General features: G+C 53.7%; 1 protein-coding gene across 1 annotated transcript in view; it reads left to right on the top strand.

The window, feature by feature from the left end:
• Positions 1–20,714, top strand: part of LOC131491199 (fatty-acid amide hydrolase 1-like) — a 33,388-nt gene that overhangs the window by 6,523 nt on the left and 6,151 nt on the right. The window contains exons 10-15 of the mRNA XM_058693831.1: positions 22–209; positions 1,079–1,170; positions 1,580–1,688; positions 3,955–4,100; positions 5,794–5,918; positions 19,860–19,980. Coding sequence (XP_058549814.1) covers positions 22–209; positions 1,079–1,170; positions 1,580–1,688; positions 3,955–4,100; positions 5,794–5,918; positions 19,860–19,980 — 781 coding nt within the window. The remainder of the gene's footprint in view (positions 1–21; positions 210–1,078; positions 1,171–1,579; positions 1,689–3,954; positions 4,101–5,793; positions 5,919–19,859; positions 19,981–20,714) is intronic.

Genomic DNA, 20,714 nt, shown 5'->3' with positions numbered 1-20,714 from the left:
TATGTGTCTGTGGTTCCTCAGTGAGGGGGACATTGTGGACCCCTGCATAAAGGGAATGATCAACTGGCTCCGCCTGCCAGACCTACTCAAGTGTTTCTTGGCCTGGATCCTGAAGTACACAGTGAGTATGGGACCAAGGTGGGGAGGGATTCAGGAGGGGAGGAGCCCAGGGAGGAGAAGGACTCAGAGAGGAGGATGGGGCCCAGAGAGTAGTGGGGGCTTAGAGAAAAGGAACCAAAAGGGCTGATGGGGACCAAAAGAGAGGGGTGCTTTCAGAGAGAGGAGTGCATCTCAAAAAGAGGAAGGATGGGGGCCAAGAGGGGGCTCAGGGCTTGTGGAGGAGTAGAAGCTTCCATGACAGTGTGCTGAGCAGAGTTGCTCTTCTTGGACCCCCATCCTGGGCAGGCTGGTGTTGCCCTGTGGTTTCTGAATGGGTTTCTTCCTCTAGGAACCCCGAGCTAGCCAGACTTGTGAAGAGATTCGTGGAGTGGGGTGAGTGCTAGTCTCCTCAGGTCAAGGTCACAAGCATCTTCCATGGGGTAGGGGAGTTGAGTGAGGGTCATGTGGCTAGAGTTGGCATCCACTGAGGGTGAGGGCTATTTAGACGTTGGGATCTAATTAGGTTTTTGGGTCATGTCTGACACTAGTTAAATTTAGACTTTTGAGTGGGGTTGGGATTGGGGCTACTTTGGGCCTGAGGTTTGATTTGGAGTTAAGCTCTGAGTTCTGGCTAGAATTAGCTTAGGGTAAAAGTTGGGCCTAATCTGAGGTTGGGTTTGGGCTGGAGTTGGGGTTGGGGTAAGGTTGGAAATGGTCAGCCTGAGGGCTGACTGGGGGGCCTCACAGGTTAGGGGAAGAACCCGTGGTTCTGGGGGGGAGGCTGTAAGTCTCTGCGGCTGGTGACGGTGGTGGGGGGAGGGCATCAACCAGAGGGTGTGTACTCTTGGGAACGTTGGGTAGGCAAGGTATTTTGGTCAGCAAATAAGACAAGGGTCATCCCAGCCCATCAGCTGATTTGTAGCCTGCACTGAGACTAGGCTCTAGCTCTTGGCTGTAATGTCCCCATTTTGTATAAAAGGGGGTCCCCCCATGCTGACCTTTGGAATTCTGAATCTTCCTTATTCCCCCAGGACTCCCAAGAAACTGTGGGAGCAGCACGCAGCAGTGCAGGTGATGTGTGCCTGAAGAGACAAGGGACTGCTGGAACAGGGGCAGCAGAGGCCTGGGTTGTGACAGGAGTAGCCAGACAGGGAGTAGAGCTCTGTCCCAGCCTGCAGGGGAGGCCCGGCTAAACTCAAAAGGGGAGGCTTGGTGACCCAGGAGGTTAATTTAGTCCATTTCCTTGGGGGCCAGGATGATATGTTGTTCCCAAATGGCTGCAGCTTGAGATTCCCCTTGCCATCCCTTTACCTCGGCCCCTGGGAAGGCCCTGACCCTCTCCAGATAGCTTAGTCTGTATCTTACAGCCTGGGGATTCTTCCTGATCTTTAACAGGACTTGGCCTGGCAGCCCCTGACCTTGTCCTGCAAATAGTGACCTCTGCTGGTCTTGCCCCTCCCATACCCCACTATCCCTGCAGGAATATCAGCAAAAGTTCATAGCCAAGTGGAGGTCCCTGGACCTGGACGTGCTGCTGATGCCAGCTATGGACCCCGCCTTCCATATATGCTATTCTGAGATAGGAACAGGTGAGAGGACACCAGGTCTTAGTGAAGTTGAGACCCAGAGTCCAGGACTTCAGAGTCCTGCCACAGCCTCTGAGGCCTTGACCTCTGTCACCATTCAGTATTTAAAGCAACGTCTTAAATTGAGATAAAATTCAGATGACAAAAATTCACTATTTTACAGTGTACAATTCAGTGGTTTTTAGTATATTTAGTGTGTGGTGCAAACACCACCACTATCTAATTCCATTTCCATTACCCTGAAAGGAAACCCTGTACCTGTTAGCAGACACTCCCAATTTTTCCCATTACCTTTTATTTATTTGTATTTTTCATTTTTTTAAAGTTTATTTATTTTACCTTTTGAGAGAGAGAGAGAGAGAGAGAGCGCGTGAGCACATGCATGTGGGGGAGGGGCAGAGAGGGAGAGAGAAAAATCTGCGCTATCAGCACAGAGCCAAATGCAGAGCCAGACACAAGGGCTCAAACTAAGGAACAAACCATGAGATCATGACCTGAGCCAAAACCAAGAGTTCAGATGCTTAACCCACTGAGCCACCCAGGTGCCCCTCCCATTCACTTTTTTTTAAACTTTTTTTTTTTAGTTTATCTATTTATTTTGAGAGAGAGAGTGCAAGCAATGGAAGGTCAGAGAGAGAGGGAGAGCAAGAATCCCAAGCTGGCTGCATGCTGTCAGCCCGACTCGGGGCTCAATCTCAGGAACTGAAACATGAAATCGTGTCCTGAGCCGAAATCAAGGGTCGGACGCTCAACTGACTGAGCCATCCGGGCGCCCCTGAAATACAATTTACATGCAATGAAACTCACCGATTTTCAGAGTGTAATTTGATAAATTTTAACAAATAAATATAGCTGTATGACCACCACCATGATAAAAGTATAGAATATTTTGGGGCGCCTGGGTGGCTCAGTCAGTTAAGTGTCCGACTTCAGCTCAGGTCGTGATCTTGCCATTTGGGACTTCGAGCCCTGCGTCGGGCTCTGTGTTGACAGCTCAGAGCCTGGAGCCTGGTTTGGATTCTGTATCTCCCTCTTTCTCTGCCCCTCCCCTGCCCGTGTTCTGTCTCTCTCAAAAATAAATAAACATTGGGGCGCCTGGGTGGCGCAGTCGGTTAAGCGTCCGACTTCAGCCAGGTCACGATCTCGCGGTCCGTGAGTTCGAGCCCCGCGTCAGGCTCTGGGCCGATGGCTCGGAGCCTGGAGCCTGTTTCCGATTCTGTGTCTCCCTCTCTCTCTGCCCCTCCCCCGTTCATGCTCTGTCTCTCTCTGTCCCAAAAATAAAAATAAAAAACGTTGAAAAAAAAAATTAAAAAAAAAAAAATAAATAAACATTAAAAAAAATTAAAAAAAATAGAATGTTTTCATCACCCACCAAATTTCCCTGATGTCCCTTTGCAGTTCACTCTACCCTTACATCCTGCAACCACTGATCCGCTGTCACTATAATTTTGCCTTTTCTAGGATTTCACATAAATGGAATCCGAAGGAATAAGGCTTTTCTGTCTGGCTTCTTTCACTTAGCATATCCATTCACTCGTAACATGCTTTCTGCTGCCTCACTTCAAAAGGTGCCTTTGGCCTAGCCCCCCTGAGATGCAGCCTCAGCACAGGGCAGTGTCTGAGACATTGCTGGGGCCCCTGCCCAGCACAGGTACAGGTCTCAGAGGTGTTCTCAGTGCAGAATGAAAACCCACCCCGCCCCGGGTCCCCCCACAGTGGCTGCCCAAAGGCACATCCCATACCTGCCCCTGCACTGATGTCCTCTGTTGTCACCGCTGCCTCTTTGACAGTCACTCCCTACATGCAGGTGGCTGTTGCAGAGGGGAGCTGCCTTTTAACTCAGGGTGGCCCTGCACACCTGGGCCATCTTGGAGCCCAGTGTACTGCAGGCGTGAGCTGACTCCTCTGTCACCCACCAGCTGTGTGGCCTGTGGAAAACCACCTAACCCGTCTACCCCCTCGGGTTCCACATTTGAACACGGGAAAGAGTACTCTTCACTTCCCAGGGGTGGAGAGGACTCAAGCAATCAGCAGTGGAAAGAGGCCAGCATGGGGCCTGGCACTGAGTAAGGCCTCCGCAGCGTCCGTTCTCTCTTTCCCTCCACCGCTGGGTGAGCGAGAGGCAGTTGTCAGGTGCACTCCCAGCGCCGCGCAAGCCCAGAGTGCTACAGTTCCAAGGAAGACCCTGAGGGGGCGCTCACCCAGGATTCTTCCCCACCTCAGTCTTGTGGGCTGATGATTTTCTGGGCTTGCCTGGACCTTCCTACAGATATTGCCTCCTACACGGGCCTGTACAACATCCTGAACTTCCCTGCTGGTGTTGTGCCGGTCACCACTGTGACGCCGCAGGACGAGGAGGAACTGGCCTTCTACACGGGATACTACGGAGATAGTACCGACAAAAATTTCCAGAGGGTCAGTTTCCCTCCCCATGCCTCTCCCCCAGTGGCACAAGCCAGGACTGATTCTTGCCTCAATCCCAGTCGGGCAAATTGGGGCAGGTTGGGGCCAGTCATTCCTAGTGTTTATCCTTTATCACTTCTGCTACAGTGTTATCTCATCTTGGAGGACACACCGTTTTATCTCCAAGTCCGCCTCTGTCCTTGTCGTGGGAGAATACTTAACAAAACCACTGGTCTTCTTGACACTTCCCTAGGAAAAGTCAATCCCAGAGGCAGGAAGAGGGGGACAAATGTCCCTGGTGAGGAGCTTAGTATGTAACTGGATTGGACACTGCTCCTCTCTGAGCCTCAGTTTCTTTGCCAGGAAAATAGGAATTAAAATATCTGCTTTGCAGGGTTGTCCTAAAGTTTCCACTGAAAAACAGTGAAGCAATTAGCATAAGTCTTTGTATACAGGATGTGTGCAATACATGCTACTATATCACTGATTCCGAGGTAGCTTCACAGAAGGAAATATTTCCATGGGCCTATTTAATGCACGGTCTAAAATGACAAGCCTGTCTTGGGTGACAGGGAGAAAGAGAGGGAGAGAGAGACTGACTCTGAAAGGTATGCATGTGTCTGAGTCAGACATTAAGCAACTTACTTTTTTGGAAATTGATTTTATTGCTAGAGTTACCCAGTGGAACTGCTGACCTGAATTCTGAGAAAATAACAATAAGGATACTACCTAATGTGTCTTGAGCTCTTACTCTGTTCCAGGAGCTGTTTAAAAAGTGCTGTATATATAGTAAACCATTAAATCCCGTAACTGTCCCGTGAGGTTTTACAAATGAGGAAATGCAGGCACACACAGGTTAAGAGACTTGACCAGTGCCACACACAGCTGAAGTGGAGGAGCCAGGACTTGAAGCCAGTTGACCTGGCTCCAGAGCAAAGGCAAATAAGGGCTTTCATAAAACAATGAAAACACGTTTGAATTCCTATGTTTGAATTTCATGGCAGGACTTAGGCTCAGTCCCCATGTTCCTAAGTCTGTGTTTGAGGCCCAAGTACCCCCTTCACTGCAGAAGTATGGCTAGGCTCTAGATCAGGGATTTGCACATTCTTCTTTCCTTTGCTGAGAACATTAGGTGGATACTCAGTTTTGTATTTTTAAAAAAATTTTAAATCTTTTTATTAAAAAAACTTAATGTTTATTTTTGAGAGAGAGAGAGAGAGAGAGAGAGAGAGAGAATTCAAGTGGGAGAGGGGTGGAGAGAGAGAGACGCACAGAATCTGAAGCAGGCTCCAGGCTCTGAACTGTCAGCACAGAGCCTGATCCGGGGCTTGAACTCACTAACCACAAGATCATCACCTGAGCTGAAGTTGGATGTTTAAGCAACTGAGCCACCCAGGTGGCCCCTTTAAAAAATTTTTTTTAAATTAACAGTTTTACATTTTATGATTATAGTCAGTTCTGTGCATGGGGAGCAAGTTTTACATCTTAGCCCTGGTGAACTATAGACCGATACAGTCAGAATAGGTTTTCCAGGTTTCCCTGAGAGTTGAGGAAGCCTGGAACTCTGAGCTCCAGGGCATCTCTGCCTTAATATAGACTGGTGATGAGATGTTTGGACTAATGCATATGGGTGGTAAGGAAGGCTGGGCGAGGGACCTGTGAGCAGAAAGCAGGCTCTAAGTCCACTGACCCTCTCTCTGAGCAGGCGATACAAGGATCTGTGGGACTTCCTGTGGCTGTGCAGTGCATTGCTCTTCCATGGGAAGAGGAGCTGTGTCTCCGGTTCATGAAAGAGGTGGAGACCCTGGCCAAGAGCCACAGTGGACCCAAGTGACTGGCCACTCCTTCTCCCGGAGGCCTTCTTCATCCTCATCCAAGTCTGCTCCTGATGCCCCTTTTCATGAATACCATATCTGCCTCATGTCTCCTCCTCCCTGAGGCCCACCACATTCCTTTTCTTTGTCATTCCTCTATGTGGGTACTCAATACATGGACTCCTCACATTGGCCCAAGATGGGGCACAGGGTGAAAGGGCCCAATAAACATTTCTGACTGCTTGACCTTATGATCTCTGGTCTAGGTGGGGCTCTAGCCTCCTGGTGGCCTTCTGCCTCCAGCTATTCTCCTCCAGCTCCGTCCCCCAGATGATATCCCAGACTGCAGCAGAGGGGAAGGAGCCCCAAACAGAGAGGCTGGTGACCTGGGTTCAAGTCCTGGTTTTGCCACTGGCTTGCCGTGTGATGCTGGGCAAGTTGCTTCTCCTTTCTGGACTTCAGTTTTCTCATCTACAAATTGAAGGGGTTAGATGTGATGAGGTCCATGGTATACCTGTCAACTTGACTATTCTGTGAGTTGTGACTTCTAGGCACTTCCCTGATCTAGAACTTGCCATGGCTCCCATTGCTGTCTAGAGAAAGTTCCAAAGAGTAGGACCAAGGGAGTGAAACCCAGTCAGAACAGACCCAAGGTTGGGACCCAGACCCAGGCTCACAGTCCAGTGCTTAGACTGCAAAGCTGCAATTTCTTGGCTTGACAGCCAGCAGCTCCCAAGATCCTCCACAGCTTCTTCTGCCAGGGCTCCACCACAACACAGCCTCCCTCCCTTCCCTCAACCTGGAGCCTTCTTGCCACCACAAGCATGTTTTGCATTTCTGCCTCTGTGCCTCTGTCATCCTGTTCCTACCACCCAAACACGTTCACTGTCTTCTCTGTCCTTCAAACCCTGCATCAAATGCCACCTCCTTCAGGAAGTCTTCTTTGATCCCTCCAACTCCCTCCATGACCTTCCATTCATCTGAACTCTCTTGAGGTCCTCCTGCATTAAGACTTACCCTTTCTGTATCTCACTCCACTTTACAGTCCTACTTCCAGTCAGCCAGGCAAGCTAATGGACACATTCCTTCCTGTGCTTGATAGCACAGACTTTCTGAAGATAATACCTCAATGCAGAGAAATAGATTTCATCCATCCACCCATCTGCCTACATCAATCCATCCTACATTTGTTGAGTGCCTCCTCTGAACACAAATGATGGAATTTCAGGCAGAAAAAGACCCGAGTTTAACTAAGAAGGAATCACACCAGGGGCACTTGGGTGGTTCAGTTGGTTAAGCATCCGACTCTTGATTTTGGCCCAGGTCGTGATCTCACAGTTCCTGAATTTGAGCCCTGCCCCGGGCTTTACACTGGCAGTGCAGAGCCTTCTTGGGATTCTCTCTCTCTCCCTCTCCCCCACCACCCGGCACCCCACATGTGTGCTCCCTCCCCAAAATAAATACTTTAAAACAAACTAAAGAAAAGAAGGAACCACACTAGAAGGGAATCCCTGACTCTACCTATCACAGAAGGAACCATTTGGGATGTCCAGGTGCAGGTGAGACAGGGCTATTCCTGACCTCACTGTGGCCTCTACCTCTCTCCAGGCTCTATCAGAATCTGAGCCCTCTGCTGGAGAAGAAACCTCATGGTTTCTCCTCAGACAAGGCTAGCAGGGCTCCTGCTTTGTTCTCTCTCCCCCATAGATGGGAGGCCTAAGAGGCTGGGAGAAAATGGGGGTGGAAGAGCAGAGAGGTTTTCTACCTCAAGTGCCTCCTGCCTCCTCTCTCACTCCCACTGGCTGCAACAGTTTGGGCACCAGGGGGCAGCATTGAGCTTCACACAGCCCAGACAGTAGTTGGCCTTCAGCTTTCAGATCCACTGTCAGCAGGACTTTCTCAGTGTAAACTCCATTGCACAGATGGGAAAACTAGAGATGGGGAGACTGAGATAGGGGGACATAGGAATAAGCCAGTTGGTTTACACATTAGTAGATTATAAGAGATAGGGGGCAGAATTCTACTTTTGTCTGATATTAGCCTGGGGAAAGAGAGTGGCAGATACCTGGACAAGGGGCCAAATAAATGGGAAGCCCATCCTAAGGCCAGATTTCCCTCCAGGCTGGGCTTTCTCTTGTTTCTCCTGAGCTGATAACTGGGTCAACAACTGCCTTCCTCCCCAGTTCCAGCTCCAGCTCCAGCACTGACCTGTAGCCTCTCACTACCTGCCAGCACCATTTTCAGCTGCCTGGTCTGTGTGACTGTGGGCAGGTCATTGGCTTCCTCGGCACATTTTGCCATAGCAGCTGAGGCTGTGTCTGGTGCGGATGGGATGTCCAGGGACAGAACCTTGCCTTCCTTCTCCCCTTCCCTCTCCTGTTACACCCACTGTGGAATCCTTGATCTGGGTGCACATGTGCCCAACTTCTTCTCTGCCTCCTCTGCAGCCTTGGGCAAGCCTCCCAGCTTCTCTGAGCCTCAGTTTCTTTTGTGAGTTGGAAATGATTACAGCTGCAGGATGAGACCGATCCACAGTGGGTGAAGGCCGGGTGGGAGAGGACTTGGGGTCCCCTCCCCAGCCCGGGAGCCCCTGCTTGGGTGAGAGGCCACCTCAGGTCTGGTGTCAGGGTCCAGAATTCACCAGGAAGAGCCGGCTCCTCCTAGGGAAGCCTGAGAGCAACAGGGTGGTGGGTCACTCAGGGGGAGGAATTTACCTTCTATGTAGGAGAATTCTGGTGGGAGGGGGTGTCTACAAAGGCTGACACTGAGGCCCCTGACTAGGACACTCTGGGAAGGGGGTGCCTTGAATTCTGGTCTTGTTTCTGCGCTGTGGGATACAGATAAGAGCTATCCCCTTTCCGGGCCTCCGTTTGCACTGTGGCTGCACGGGGGAAGGGTGTCCGCGTGTCCCCAACCCCTCCCCCTCTTTTCATTTCCAAGGCTCTGGCAGTCAGCCCCGCGTCGTCTCACCGGCCCAGGGGCGACCCGGGCCTCTCCACCTTACCCATGGCACTCCAGTTCCGTCATCCGCGCGGTCTCGGGTGGCCGGGGCGGACAGACCCCGGCGGAGACCCCCTCCTCTGGCGCACCCCGGCCGACATAGTCCGGCTCCCTCCCCGGCCGCTGCGCCGCCCGCCGCGCGCGCTCTGGCCGCCCCGCCCGCCGCGCCTCCCCGGGCGCCCGCATTAAAGCGCATATGCAAGCCATGAATTATCAACTGAAAGGAGTCAATTACCGGCTCTAAAAACGAGTGTCTGCGCCCGGAGCGCCCGGGGCCATCCGCCTATTTACGGAGCGATTTCCCCCGCCCGGCCTCGGGAGGGATAGACGGGGAGAGATGGAGCCCGAGACCGGGAGGGAGAGAGCCACGGGGAGAGAGACTGGGAGAAAGAGACGGCCAGAGACCCGCAGACACGGGGAGAGATAGAAACTGGGACAGGAAGGAGAGACAGGTCTAGAGAAACACGCAGAGACTCAGAGGAGGCAAAGGCAACTTGGAGAGGTGGGAGAGGAGCGTCGGGGGGAGCCCCAGGACCTCAAAGGCCGTTTCCCCTCCCCCAGTCTGTGTAGGGACCCTAGCCCTCCAGGGCTGGGGAAGGCTGGACTGTTGGGTGGAGCATTGGGGGAAAGATCTGGGGCTCAGGGAGTGACAGAGTGGGGAGCACAGTTCTGGCAGGAAACGGGGAGCTGGCTATGGCATTGTCCTGTGTGGAGGTGAATCTGACAGTGTGATCAGGAGAAGAGGGAGGAGGGGCCAGCAACAGGGACAAAGTGAGGATAGAACCCCAAGTGGGGGTGCCTGACAGCCCCAGCATTGAGAGAGAGAGGTGGTGAAACCAACCTGTCTGCCCCCCAGGCTCTCACCCAAGCTGCTCCCCTCCCTGGAAATGCTTTGCCTACTGGACTCCTACTCTGACTCCTGGCCTCTGCAGCCTCTGTGCCTTCCTTAATGTCAGCACATACCCCATTCTATTCCAAGATCCAGGCCTGACTTCTCCACCAGACAATGAGTGTGGCAGGGGCAGGGCCTTGCCCACCTAGGCCCTCTGGAGGGAGCTACAGGGAGCTACGTAAGTATTTGTTGAATGAGTGAATGGAGGAGTGAGCTGGTCTAGAGGGGACCTTGGTTTGGACTGAGGCTGTGACCAAGGCCCAGAGTTTGCAGGACAAGGCTGAGTGCAAAGCACTCTGTACAGATCATGTGGAAGGCTTCAAGCCACCTCAGTGCTTGGGTGAAGTCACCCAACTGAGTGTAACCCTTGCTATGCAGGGGATGGGGTGAGCAAGGGAGGAGCAGGGGCAGCAAAGGTAGGGGTAATGGTGGGTGGGGTGGGGGAAGCTGAGCCCTAGCTCACCAGCACCAGCAAGTTGCTGCTGGAGGCCCCAGGGCTTGTACTTCCAGATCCCTGGAATCTTAGGCCACTGCTGGAGGAGGTGGGGGATAGGGACCCCCCAGGAACTCTGAAGGAGGAGTGGGGGTCTAAACTGGGACAGAGGGAAGAGGCTGGGCTTGGGTATCAAACAAAACCCTTCTCTCCTAGCTATGTGACCTGGGGCAAGCCCCTTAACTTCTCTGAGCCTCAGGGTCCTTAATCTAGAAAATGGGGACAATGCTATCCACTTTCTAAGAATGTTCTCACATGTGCATAGCACTTTCCCAAGAGGGAAAGTAAAGAGTGAGAACAGCTACTATTTATTGAGGCTTACAAGGTGCCAAGTGCTATGATTAGTGGATTATCCCTATCTGCCTCCCAACCACTTTCCCATGTTGTGAAATCACTTTGCAGACAGGGAAACATGAAGAGGGGCTGGGACTGGGAAGTGGTAGCACCGAGGGTTGAAGCCAGGTCTGACTCCAGAGCTTCCTTAACCCCTGCACTACAGGACCTCCCAGACTAGGCCCAGTGTGTCCCCTGCCCTTTTCCCTCGGCCCTTCCAGCCTGACTGAGCCCAGATCTACTGAAAGAGCTGCTGCACGGTGGGCAGGAGAGCTCAGGTCCAGCAGAGGTGGCCCCTGGGGTCCTGTTCCCACCATGGCGTGGGCTGGGCCAAGGAGTCTGCAGCCCTACCATGCCATTATCAGGCAGCCAGAGGGGGTGTCTGCAAACACCAATGCTGGGGTTCCCGTGACCGCTCGCCTATTAGTAGCTGGTGGCTTCACAATGATTTATTGGGGCTTCTTCATTTCCCCTTGGTCTGCTATAAACATATTTATACCACCAGAGTGACCGATAAATTTCCCTTATGAATCCCGTTATCTCCCCCATTAACCATCCGTCACCTTTTATGCGGCCACAATGGGCAGGGCCAGGGCACAGGGGCTGGGTGGGAGGCCCGAGGCCAGCGCAGCCTGTGGGCCCAGTGAACTCTTCACCTCCCCCACTGTTCCCCAGACGGTGGCCGCTGCTGCCTTGGAGCTACCTCTAGGATGAGGATATGGGCCAGGAACAGACTGGATGGGGCCCTTTGAAATGCGGCTTCCTCCTAGTTCTCAGAATAGGGAATTGCCTCTCAGGGGCTCACCTGAGTCTCTCCCACGCAGCTCTGGCTTTGTCTCCTCTAAGTGAGCAAGAGTCTTCTGAAGCTGCTGCCACCGCTCTTCCTCCTCTCCCTACCCCAAGCTCTCACTCTCATCCTTCCAAGTGCAGCAGAAAGCTAAGACACATCTAGCCAGAGGGCTAGATGCCAGCACCTTGGCGTTTGCCAAGCACCTCCTCTGTGCCAGGCATTTTATTTATTTTTTTGGGACAGAGAGAGACAGAGCATGAACGGGGGAGGGGCAGAGAGAGAGGGAGACACAGAATTGGAAACAGGCTCCAGGCTCCGAGCCATCAGCCCAGAGCCTGACGCGGGGCTCGAACTCACGGACCGCGAGATAGTGACCTGGCTGAAGTCGGACGCTTAACCGACTGCGCCACCCAGGCGCCCCTGTGCCAGGCATTTTAGATCCATGATTTCATGTGATCCTTACCATGGGTCACCATGGAACACCATGGAGTCCTGGAGCCAGGCCTTTACAGCTCCATTTGCCTGATGAGGAAGTAGGTCTCAGAAACATTAAATGAAGAGCCCAAGGTCACCTAGCCAAGGGGTAGAGCTGTGATTTTGGGCCTTTCTGGCCCCAAAGCTTGTGCTTTCAACTACTGCACTCTCCCATCTCTTCAGATGCCCTGGGCTAGGAGGGGTTAATCCAAGACATTTTTCAGTGGAGAGGGCTACTGAGCAGGGAGGAAGGAGAAGAGAGAGGGGAGGGGATGGGGCCTCAGTGGAAGGCTGGCAGGGAGAAGGGGGCAGGGCAGTGGAGTGGGGAGTGACCTTGGCCACCTGTTGAAGTCAAGCTGCTGGGAGTGGGGCAAGGTTTCTAAGAGCCCTAAGGTACCTGTCCTGCCCACATCTGGCAGGACAAGGGGCTTGACACACAGTCTGGGCTAGTAGACCGGGGCTCAGACCTTCTCAGCTTATGACTAGGGTAAGGCCTCCCCTTCTCTAGGCATCAGCTCTTCTGCCAGAGCCTCAGCATGGAGGGTTCTGCCCTTCGAGTACCTGATATATCAGCTTCCTTGGGAGATGACTGTGTGTGTGTGTGTATGTGGGGATACCTGAGACTCCTGTTTCTTCCACCTTCACCCACAAAGTCAGCCAGAATTGCTGAGAGCTCCTGGGGAGTTAAGATGACCCACATTCTCCAATGGAGAATCTTGAGACTTAGGTGGACCAAAGTCCTGAGTCCTGGCATTGCTTCTCTGGCCCAAGGAGAATGTTATTATCCCCGCTTATAGATGAGGAAACTTAGGCCCAGAGGAGGAAGGTATCTGAGCAAAGAACAGAGCCCTGGGTTAAAATATGGTGACTAGGAGGGGACTCAGAGGCATTAGGGCTGGGAGGTAGCAGAATTAGGCTGAATAGGGGCGTGGAGTATAGTCTGCTGGGTAGGAGGTGGCCATGGGTCCGGATGGGGGTTTAGTTCTCTGAAGGATGTCTAATTACTCTTCTCTTCAGTAACATTCTGGGTGGCCTAGGGGTGACTAGGGTAGGGGGGGATTATGGGTTTAGTACCCCAAGGAAACAGATTCTCCTCTGACTTCATTTTATTTTTTGAGAGACAGAGAGAGACAGATGGTGAGCGGGGGAGGAACAGAGAGAGAGGGAGACACAGAATCCAAAGCAGGCTCCAGGCTCTGAGCTGTCAGCACAGAGCCCGATGCGGGGCTCAAAGCCATGGACATGAGATCGTGACCTGAGCCGTAGATGGGCACTCAACTGACAGAGCCACCCAGGCGCCCCTCTCCTCTCACTTCAAGAGGAGGTCATTCTGGCCATTTCCCTGCCTCCTTTGGTCCAGAAGGAGGAGTTGTTGGGGGTTGTTATAAGATCTAGTTGGTCTACTTCCTGGCTCCCCACATCCCAGAACCTTGGGGAAAACAGCCATGCTGGGAAGAAGAAGATCCGCTGTGCAACCCAGAGCATGTTCTTGCCCTTTCTGAGCATCATCCCTTAGACAACCTCCAGCTCAGATTCCAGACTCCCTGCTACCATACTCCAAGGGGACACTCCTCCCCTCAGACCAGAGCTCCTGAAGGGGCACCAGGACAGACACAAGCAGGCCCCACAGCCAGACACTCTCACCTCTCCCACGGTGGTTCTCAGCCTTGCTCTGTCTCCTTGTCTCACCTGCTCTTCTTCCCCTCCCCCCATTTGCCCTCTCTATCCTACCAACTGTCTGTCTGTCTGTCTGTCTGTCTGTGTGTCTTTCTCTCTCTGAGCTGGCAGCCCACTCCCCCACGTCCTGTCCTCTCCGCAAGGTTGGAGGGAGGGGGCGCAGGGCTGGGAGTGTGTGTGTGAGTGCAAGCCAGCGCTGGAGCTCCCTCCCTCTCCCTCTCCACCCTCTCCTGCTCCCCTTGCCACACACACACACATACATACACACACACTCTCTCTCTCTCTCTCTCTCAGCCATTTTCAATGTCATAAATTTCCCCGTCTCTCTCTCCACTCGGCTATTACCTGCGCCTCCGTCACCGCCTTGCGCTCGCTCCCAGATGGGCTAGGCCATCTCCGCTCCGCAAATGACTCAGGGAGAGAGAGGCAGGGAAGGAGGGAGAGGAAGGAGCAGAGAGAGACGAAGAGAGATTGAGAGAGAGTGAGAGGGAAGGCAGCAAGCAGAAGACAGGAGATGGAAGCAGAGAGGGAGAGAGAAGCAGCCCCCAGGGGCTCGGCCTCCTCTTCCCACCTCCTCCAAACACAAAAGCCGCTGCCAAAGGGGTGCCTGCCGGCCAGGAAGTCCAGGTGCCAGGGCAGGAGGGGGTAGTGCCAGAGTCCGGGGGTGGAGTTGGGTCACCCAGCTCTGCCCTTCACCCAGTGAAGCTACCTCTTCAAGCTTCCCACAGGCCTCTATGTGTGCTAGTGCTGGTGGCGAACCAGACATCTGGGATTCCTTCCTGGGTGACTCACAGCCAAAGGGGCAGACAGACAGGAAGGTGAGCCCCCTTACTATGTGCTAGCCCTCCATGGAGACACTGGCAGGAGAGGGGAGGTGTTCAGAGTTCCCACAACCCAGGGTAAGCTGCGCCTCTCCCTGCAGAATTGGAGGGGGTGGAGGCTCTCCCCTAGACCTGGCTTCTTGCCACCAGTGTGGAGTGCCCCCCTCCACTCCAAGCTTCAGAGGAGCTCTTAGTTTTCTCTACCGGTTCCTGGGATGAGAATAGGGCTGGGAAGACTCAGGCGGTCTGGGGGGAGACAGCATGTCCAGGACCCCATAGGATGGAGAGTGAGGCAGAGGGGGGATCTAGGCAGGGCTGGGTGGACGTGGGCCTAGGCCCAGAGCTGCTACCAGAACCATCCCCGCCCCCTCCCCGAAAGGTTTCCTGCTTATATTCTCAACACCTCCAATTTCTTTTAAAAATGCAGAGATGACCATGTTGCTCTTTTAGTTCAATCCTCCCACGTCTCCACAGCCCACTGGAAGCAAAACCTGTACTCTTCACGCTGGCTTAGGAGGCCCAGTCCCTTCTGGCACCACCCCCTCCTGCTGCTGCCCTGACTTCTCTCTCCTGACGGGGCCTAGAATATGCCCAGAGCCTTTGCACTCACTGTTCTCCTCTTTCCACAGGGCTGGCTCCTCATCCCTCAGCTTGAATGTCACCTGCACGGAGGAGCTAATCCTGACCACTGCATCTAATGATGGGTCACCCCATTAACTCTATAGTGGCCTTCTGATTATTTATTTTGTGGCACTTTTCACCTTGTGTCAGTGTTTGCTTACTTCTCTGTTTACTCGTTCAGTGTCTGTCTCCTCTGATTGACGGACCTTGCATGAAGTAAGAACCATGTTTGTCCTGTTCATCGAAGATAGTAACTACCATATCGTGAACCCAATGAAGTATTTGTCAAATGAATGAATGAATGAATGAATGAATGGAGTTGATGTAGGTGCATCCTCCTCACCTTGGTTTGGGTTGGGATGGATGTTGGGGCTCAGCTGATGGCCATAGGGTTGCTGTCCATCTGGCAATTTTGAAATCCCAGTGCACTAGATTCCATTCCAACAGGGAAAGGCATCTTGCCCTAATGTTGGGAATTTAACCTGTAAACAGGGTCAGGCCTCGTTGAAGGCTTTTCCTCTACTACAGTCCACACATCAGAGTCCCTCCGTCTGTGGGTAAACAACACACACCTTCGCAGATGCTCAGACACACACACACACACACACACACACACACACACACACACACACTCACCACAGGCATCCCCATACCTCTGTACAGAGTAACCTAAGATAAGCCACCCTCACATGCATATGCAGAATCCCCCATAGATGTCTGAATACATCAAGGCATACGTACAGAGGGGAAGCCCAGTTACCCACATTCCTGCACGCACTAGACACAGCCCTACAGGTATATTTGTGAACAGATGCACACATAAACACACATACCTACAAATATGTACTTATGTGTGTAGTAGACACAATCACAAAAACCAACATAATTAAACACTAAAATGACATCAGTGGAAGCATGCCTGGGTGGCTCAGTTGGTAGAACGTGTGACTCTTGATCTCGGGAACATGAGTTCGAGCCCCACATTGGGGATAGAGATTATTTAAAAATAAAATATTAAAAAATGACATTAACGGAGAAGACACCTGTTCACTTGCTAACTGACTCAGGAGTCCACACCGTGGAGTTAACAGACTGGGCTGTGAGCTGCCCTCCAGCGTGGGATGCACTATGCTGAGTGATCCACACATTCCCACCTCATTCCTCACCTCCTCTGCCCTACTGCCCCAGCTCTCATGGTCTTGTGAGAGGCTCAGGCTCCAGCAGACTCAATCTGTGGCCAGAGGCAGGGCTCAGCTGGAACTGGGGTCAGGACTTGGTCTGTGGCCAAGGTCAAGGTTCACTGGGTGACTGGGGTCAGGCTCATCTGGGACCAAGGTCAAAGGTCAGTCAGAAGCTGAGATTTCCTTGATGTCCTGTGTCTCTGTTCACAGGTGTGTCCCCCACATGTGCTATCCCAAGGAGCTGCCTGTGGGAATGAGACGCAGGGTCCTTATCGTGCGTGGGCCTCCGTGGCTGGTGAAAGGGGGGGCAGGTGGGGGCCGGCCAGGCAGATAGCTGTGAGGTACGTTTCCATCTCCGCGGGTCGGGCGGGCGAAGCCATTTCCAATCTGCTCTCTATCATTTTCAATATCATTAATCCCAGACACTCTATTTTCCATGCCTGCGCAGCCAGGCCCCCGAGTGTGCGCCGTGTAAAGTGACACATATTCATCACCGGCTCGTGGCGCTGGCGCCGACGCTGATACAATATTAGTGTTGCCCCCCCGCTCGGGGCCCGCTCCGCCCGGCTCCCCGATGGCACGAATCCATCACCTGGAGCCCGTGTCACTTTCCCCAGCAGCCACATTTGTTTGGGCACTTAGGAGGTAATTGTGGCACATTAGCCAGGGCGGGGAAGGGCGCTGAGCCCTCAGGAGGAGGGGAAGCAGAGGCATCTTCTTCCACAGCCTGAGCTTCCACCACCCTGGTCTGGTGCTCTTGGCTCGGGCTGGGGTTCCAGAAACGTGGGCTCTTGCTCAGCCTTGGAGACGGTGCCTCAAGGAAGGTCCCATGTGAGGGAGGTCAACTTGGGCCCCATCAGGAAGTCTCAGCAGGGTTTCTCAGCTCCTCTGTGAGCCCCAACACTGGGGCTTGGTCTAGATGTTGTTCCAAGCTTGGAGGTGATGGCTTTGAAAGCTTTTCTTGCCAACCAGTCCATATCCCAGCACTGAGACTCAGGAAGTGCAGTTCTAGCCCTCCTGGCTCTATTTCAAGTCACAAATGGGAGAGGGCGGTGGGAGGGGGAGCAGGAAGGAGGAGACACTCCCTTGCCCTTGGGAACCCAACTGTGGTGGAAAACCTGGCCCTGCCCCCCACCCCAGAACCTGGGTCTGAGAGGGGAAGCTCTTAGTCTGAGAGGGGGTGGCATGGCCCAGCCCTCAGGAACCCTGTCTGAATCTAGGAGGAGGGGAATGTCACCAGCCTGAGCAATAGATGATGGCCCAGGGCCCAGAGCTTTTGGGAAGACTGCCTGGAGGCGGTGAGCCAGACATACACGGACAGCCTCTGGCCACTGGGAGGCCCAGAGTGGCTGCAGTGGAGGGAGGAGCAGCGGCCAGGGTCATTGATCTGGGCAGGGGCCAGGCTGTGCTGGGGCATGGGTTCTCCCTCCTCAGTCCGCAGGGCTAACACCCATTAACCTCGTCAGCAGACAAATTGCCCGTCTTGTCAAATTCCCATTTAAAATGCAAACTCGATTTGACAGAGTAAACGGAGCGGAGGTGGGAGCGGATAATCCAGTGGAAGCTCATTAACAGGGCCCAATGAGAGGGGCCTGCCAGCAGGCCCTAACACACTGGCCCTGATGAACCTCCTGGCCGTTTAACATCCCACCACCTGCTCAGCGCCCGATTTGCCTGCCCTACTGCCTAACGCCCCTCAAGGAGTCTAGGGACCCCAGGTGCCTGCCACTACCCAGGGGAAGGTACATCCAGGAAGCAAACAGAGCTGGGAATCAGCCTCTGCCTCTTTGCCTGTCTACTCAGTGGCCTTGGGCAGCAACGACAGCAACCATTTGGCCCCCAACCTGGGTTCCCATTGGAACCCTGTACGTATATTCTCCTACCTGGCCTCCCCCTCCCCTGCCTTCACCGTAGGGGTCCTGCGAGTTGGCATTATTAACCCAAAATGAGAAACCTGGGACTCCAGACGGTTGCCCAGTTAGCAATAGGCAGGCAGAGTGTGGGTTTGACTCCCGACCCATCAGTCATCAACAGTGACACTTGTAACCACTGCACCACTTGGCCTTCCTGGCTTGTGAATGGCTGTTCTCCCCTCTCTGCTTGCCTGGTTTCAGTGCTGTCACAAGCTGTGTGGGTCTAGGAAAAGTGACTTCCTTTGAGCCTCATTTTTCTCATCTGTAAAAAAATGGGCAAACGACACCTGCCCAGCCCGAGGGGTAGGGTAAGGAGAATTTTAGTACATACCTGGTTTAATGAAAACATAACCACCCCTACAACATCTGCAGATAACTTAGCCCCAAATGGAGGTGTCTTGGGGCAGGTGACGGTTGTGCCCACCAGGCCACTCCTTCTGTCCTGTGCTGCAGCTAGGCTGCTGCAACCTGTTTCTGATAGTTGGAGCAAGGGTTGATTAAGAGGCCCTGGAAGGAAGCCTCCAACCAGCCAGAAGGCCACTGCCCCACCTCACCTCTGGGGCGCCCAGCCTGCTCCCCCACAGATACTCACAGAGCCCCCGAAACCAGACAGGGGCAGCACCTGTCCCAGCCACCACACGGAGTGCTGCACCATCTAGCTATGCTGGGAGCCGAAGCTGGGTGACCTTGGGTGGGTGTCCTCATTGGGTCCCCTTGCCTGTTGCTGCCATCACAGCAAGAGCTTCCTCACCCTCAGTCTCTGTCCCCCAACCCATCAGTCCTTCACAGGTACCAGAGCAATGGCTCTTAATCTCACCACTTTCCCACCACCACTCCCTACCACTCCCAAGGTAAAGTCCAAATTCCTCAGCTGGCATTCAAGGTCCTACACAATCTGGCCCTAGTTTACTCTTCCAGTCTCTCTCATGGCACAGAGTGCCCCGAGCCCTCCCATCTTTTTGCCTTTGCCAGGCTGTGAGTGACCCTTGTATCCTTGGCTGACACTACCTCTGGACTCAGCATCCACCCTAGGGGATCCTGTTCCTCTTCAGATCTTCTCCATCCCCCATCCTTGCCTGACTCCAGCAGTGAGCGGAAGAGACCCCTGTGAGGCTCTGGACCCTGTCTGGGGGTGGGGGTAGGGGTGGGCTGCAGAGGAAGAGGCTGCTGTGGTGGGGGGGGGGCGGTGTTCTCAGCCTCCCTCCAGTTGTCTGCAGAACCATCCTCTGAGGCTGGCCTAATTCCCTTCAGAGCCCGGCTTCCATCTTCAGGGTGGTGCTTAGGGAGCTGAGAGCCCAACGTTAATGCCTAAGAAAGTCGTGGGTGGATTAGAAAGCGAGGGGGATTAGGGCCAGAGCTGGTAGCTGATGCAGGAGCGGAGCCCCTCCCCCTGAGGAAGAGGAGGCTAATCCTGCTTAGTGACTGAGGAGCCCACAGTGCTGAGGAGGGGCCTTCTTTTCTATCTGGGCTGCCTAGACCCGCCCAGGAATAAGCCCTGGCCCAGCCCAGGCAGGGGCAACATGAAGACACTCTCACCACCTCTGTCTTCCCAACTTTTGGTCCACTGGTGTCCCTCCAAGCCACATCTGCCTGGTCCCTCACTCTACCCCAGCCCTCCATGTGGCCCCAAACCTTTTCATCCTGCGGTGCCCATCCAAACTGCCTTGTGTGGCTGCCCTCCCAACTTTTATAACACCCACAGCTTCACAGACTGAGCCATTCCACAGAGACTCCTGGTGCCCTGTCCGTCCGTGTCGCCTAGCGCTCCGGGGAAGCTGCAGTGCTTCCCGGCCTCCTCATTCCTGCAGCCGCTGACTGTTGGCTACTCATGGGTCATGGTCAGCTTCTTCTCTGGGGAACAGCCTTCAGCTGCCTCACCCAAGGTACGCCCTTTCCTGGGGGCGGTGCACAGGATGACTGGCCAGTGCAGGAGTACAAGGTCTGACCCCTTACCTCAAGCTTCCTGTGGGACTGGCTGAGGCCACTGTCGCAACTGAATCGCACGGATGGACCTCTCCCTCTGTCTGGTCCTGCTGCCACTGCTTCAGAGGCTTGTTCCCCAGAGCACTGCTCAGCAAGCCCCCTGCACGTTCTCTCCCTGATCGCTTTAGGAATTCTCCTCCTTTACTGGCTTTTTCAAGTTCCAAGGTCAAGGATGGAAGATTAGGTTGGTCACTGAAGGGCCTGGATTTAGGGGCTCCCGAACTAGATGCTCACAACTCAGCCAGGCGAGGACCAGCAGTCCCTTCCCTGAGAATTAATCCTGCGGGGCTTTGATTTCAATGGTTTAGGAAGTCCTGTGGACTGAGTAGAGAGGGAGGTCTTGCCCCGGAGCACAGCCTGGGATCTTGGCCTGAAAGAGGAGGCAGATTCTGTCTGGGGAGCTGACTGAGGAAAGAGAAAGAAACTTGGTCTGAGAGTTTAATCTGAAGGGGGAGGCAGCTCACATCCTGTGAGCCTGGTCTGAGAGGACAAGTAGAACTCTGACTTGGGAGCCTCGTCTGAGGGGGAAGGAAGGAAGGACAATACGTGAAGAGCCGAGTTTGAGGAAGAAGAGCAGGCTCTGGACCAAGAGAAGAGGCAGGACTCTCCCCGGACTGCCTGCTCTCCACCACAC

This window comes from Neofelis nebulosa, chromosome 2, assembly GCF_028018385.1.
Source record: "Neofelis nebulosa isolate mNeoNeb1 chromosome 2, mNeoNeb1.pri, whole genome shotgun sequence".
Lineage (NCBI taxonomy): Eukaryota > Metazoa > Chordata > Mammalia > Carnivora > Felidae > Neofelis > Neofelis nebulosa.
The sequence above is the reverse complement of the archived record's forward strand: the minus strand, read 5'-3'. Positions and strand labels throughout refer to the sequence as shown.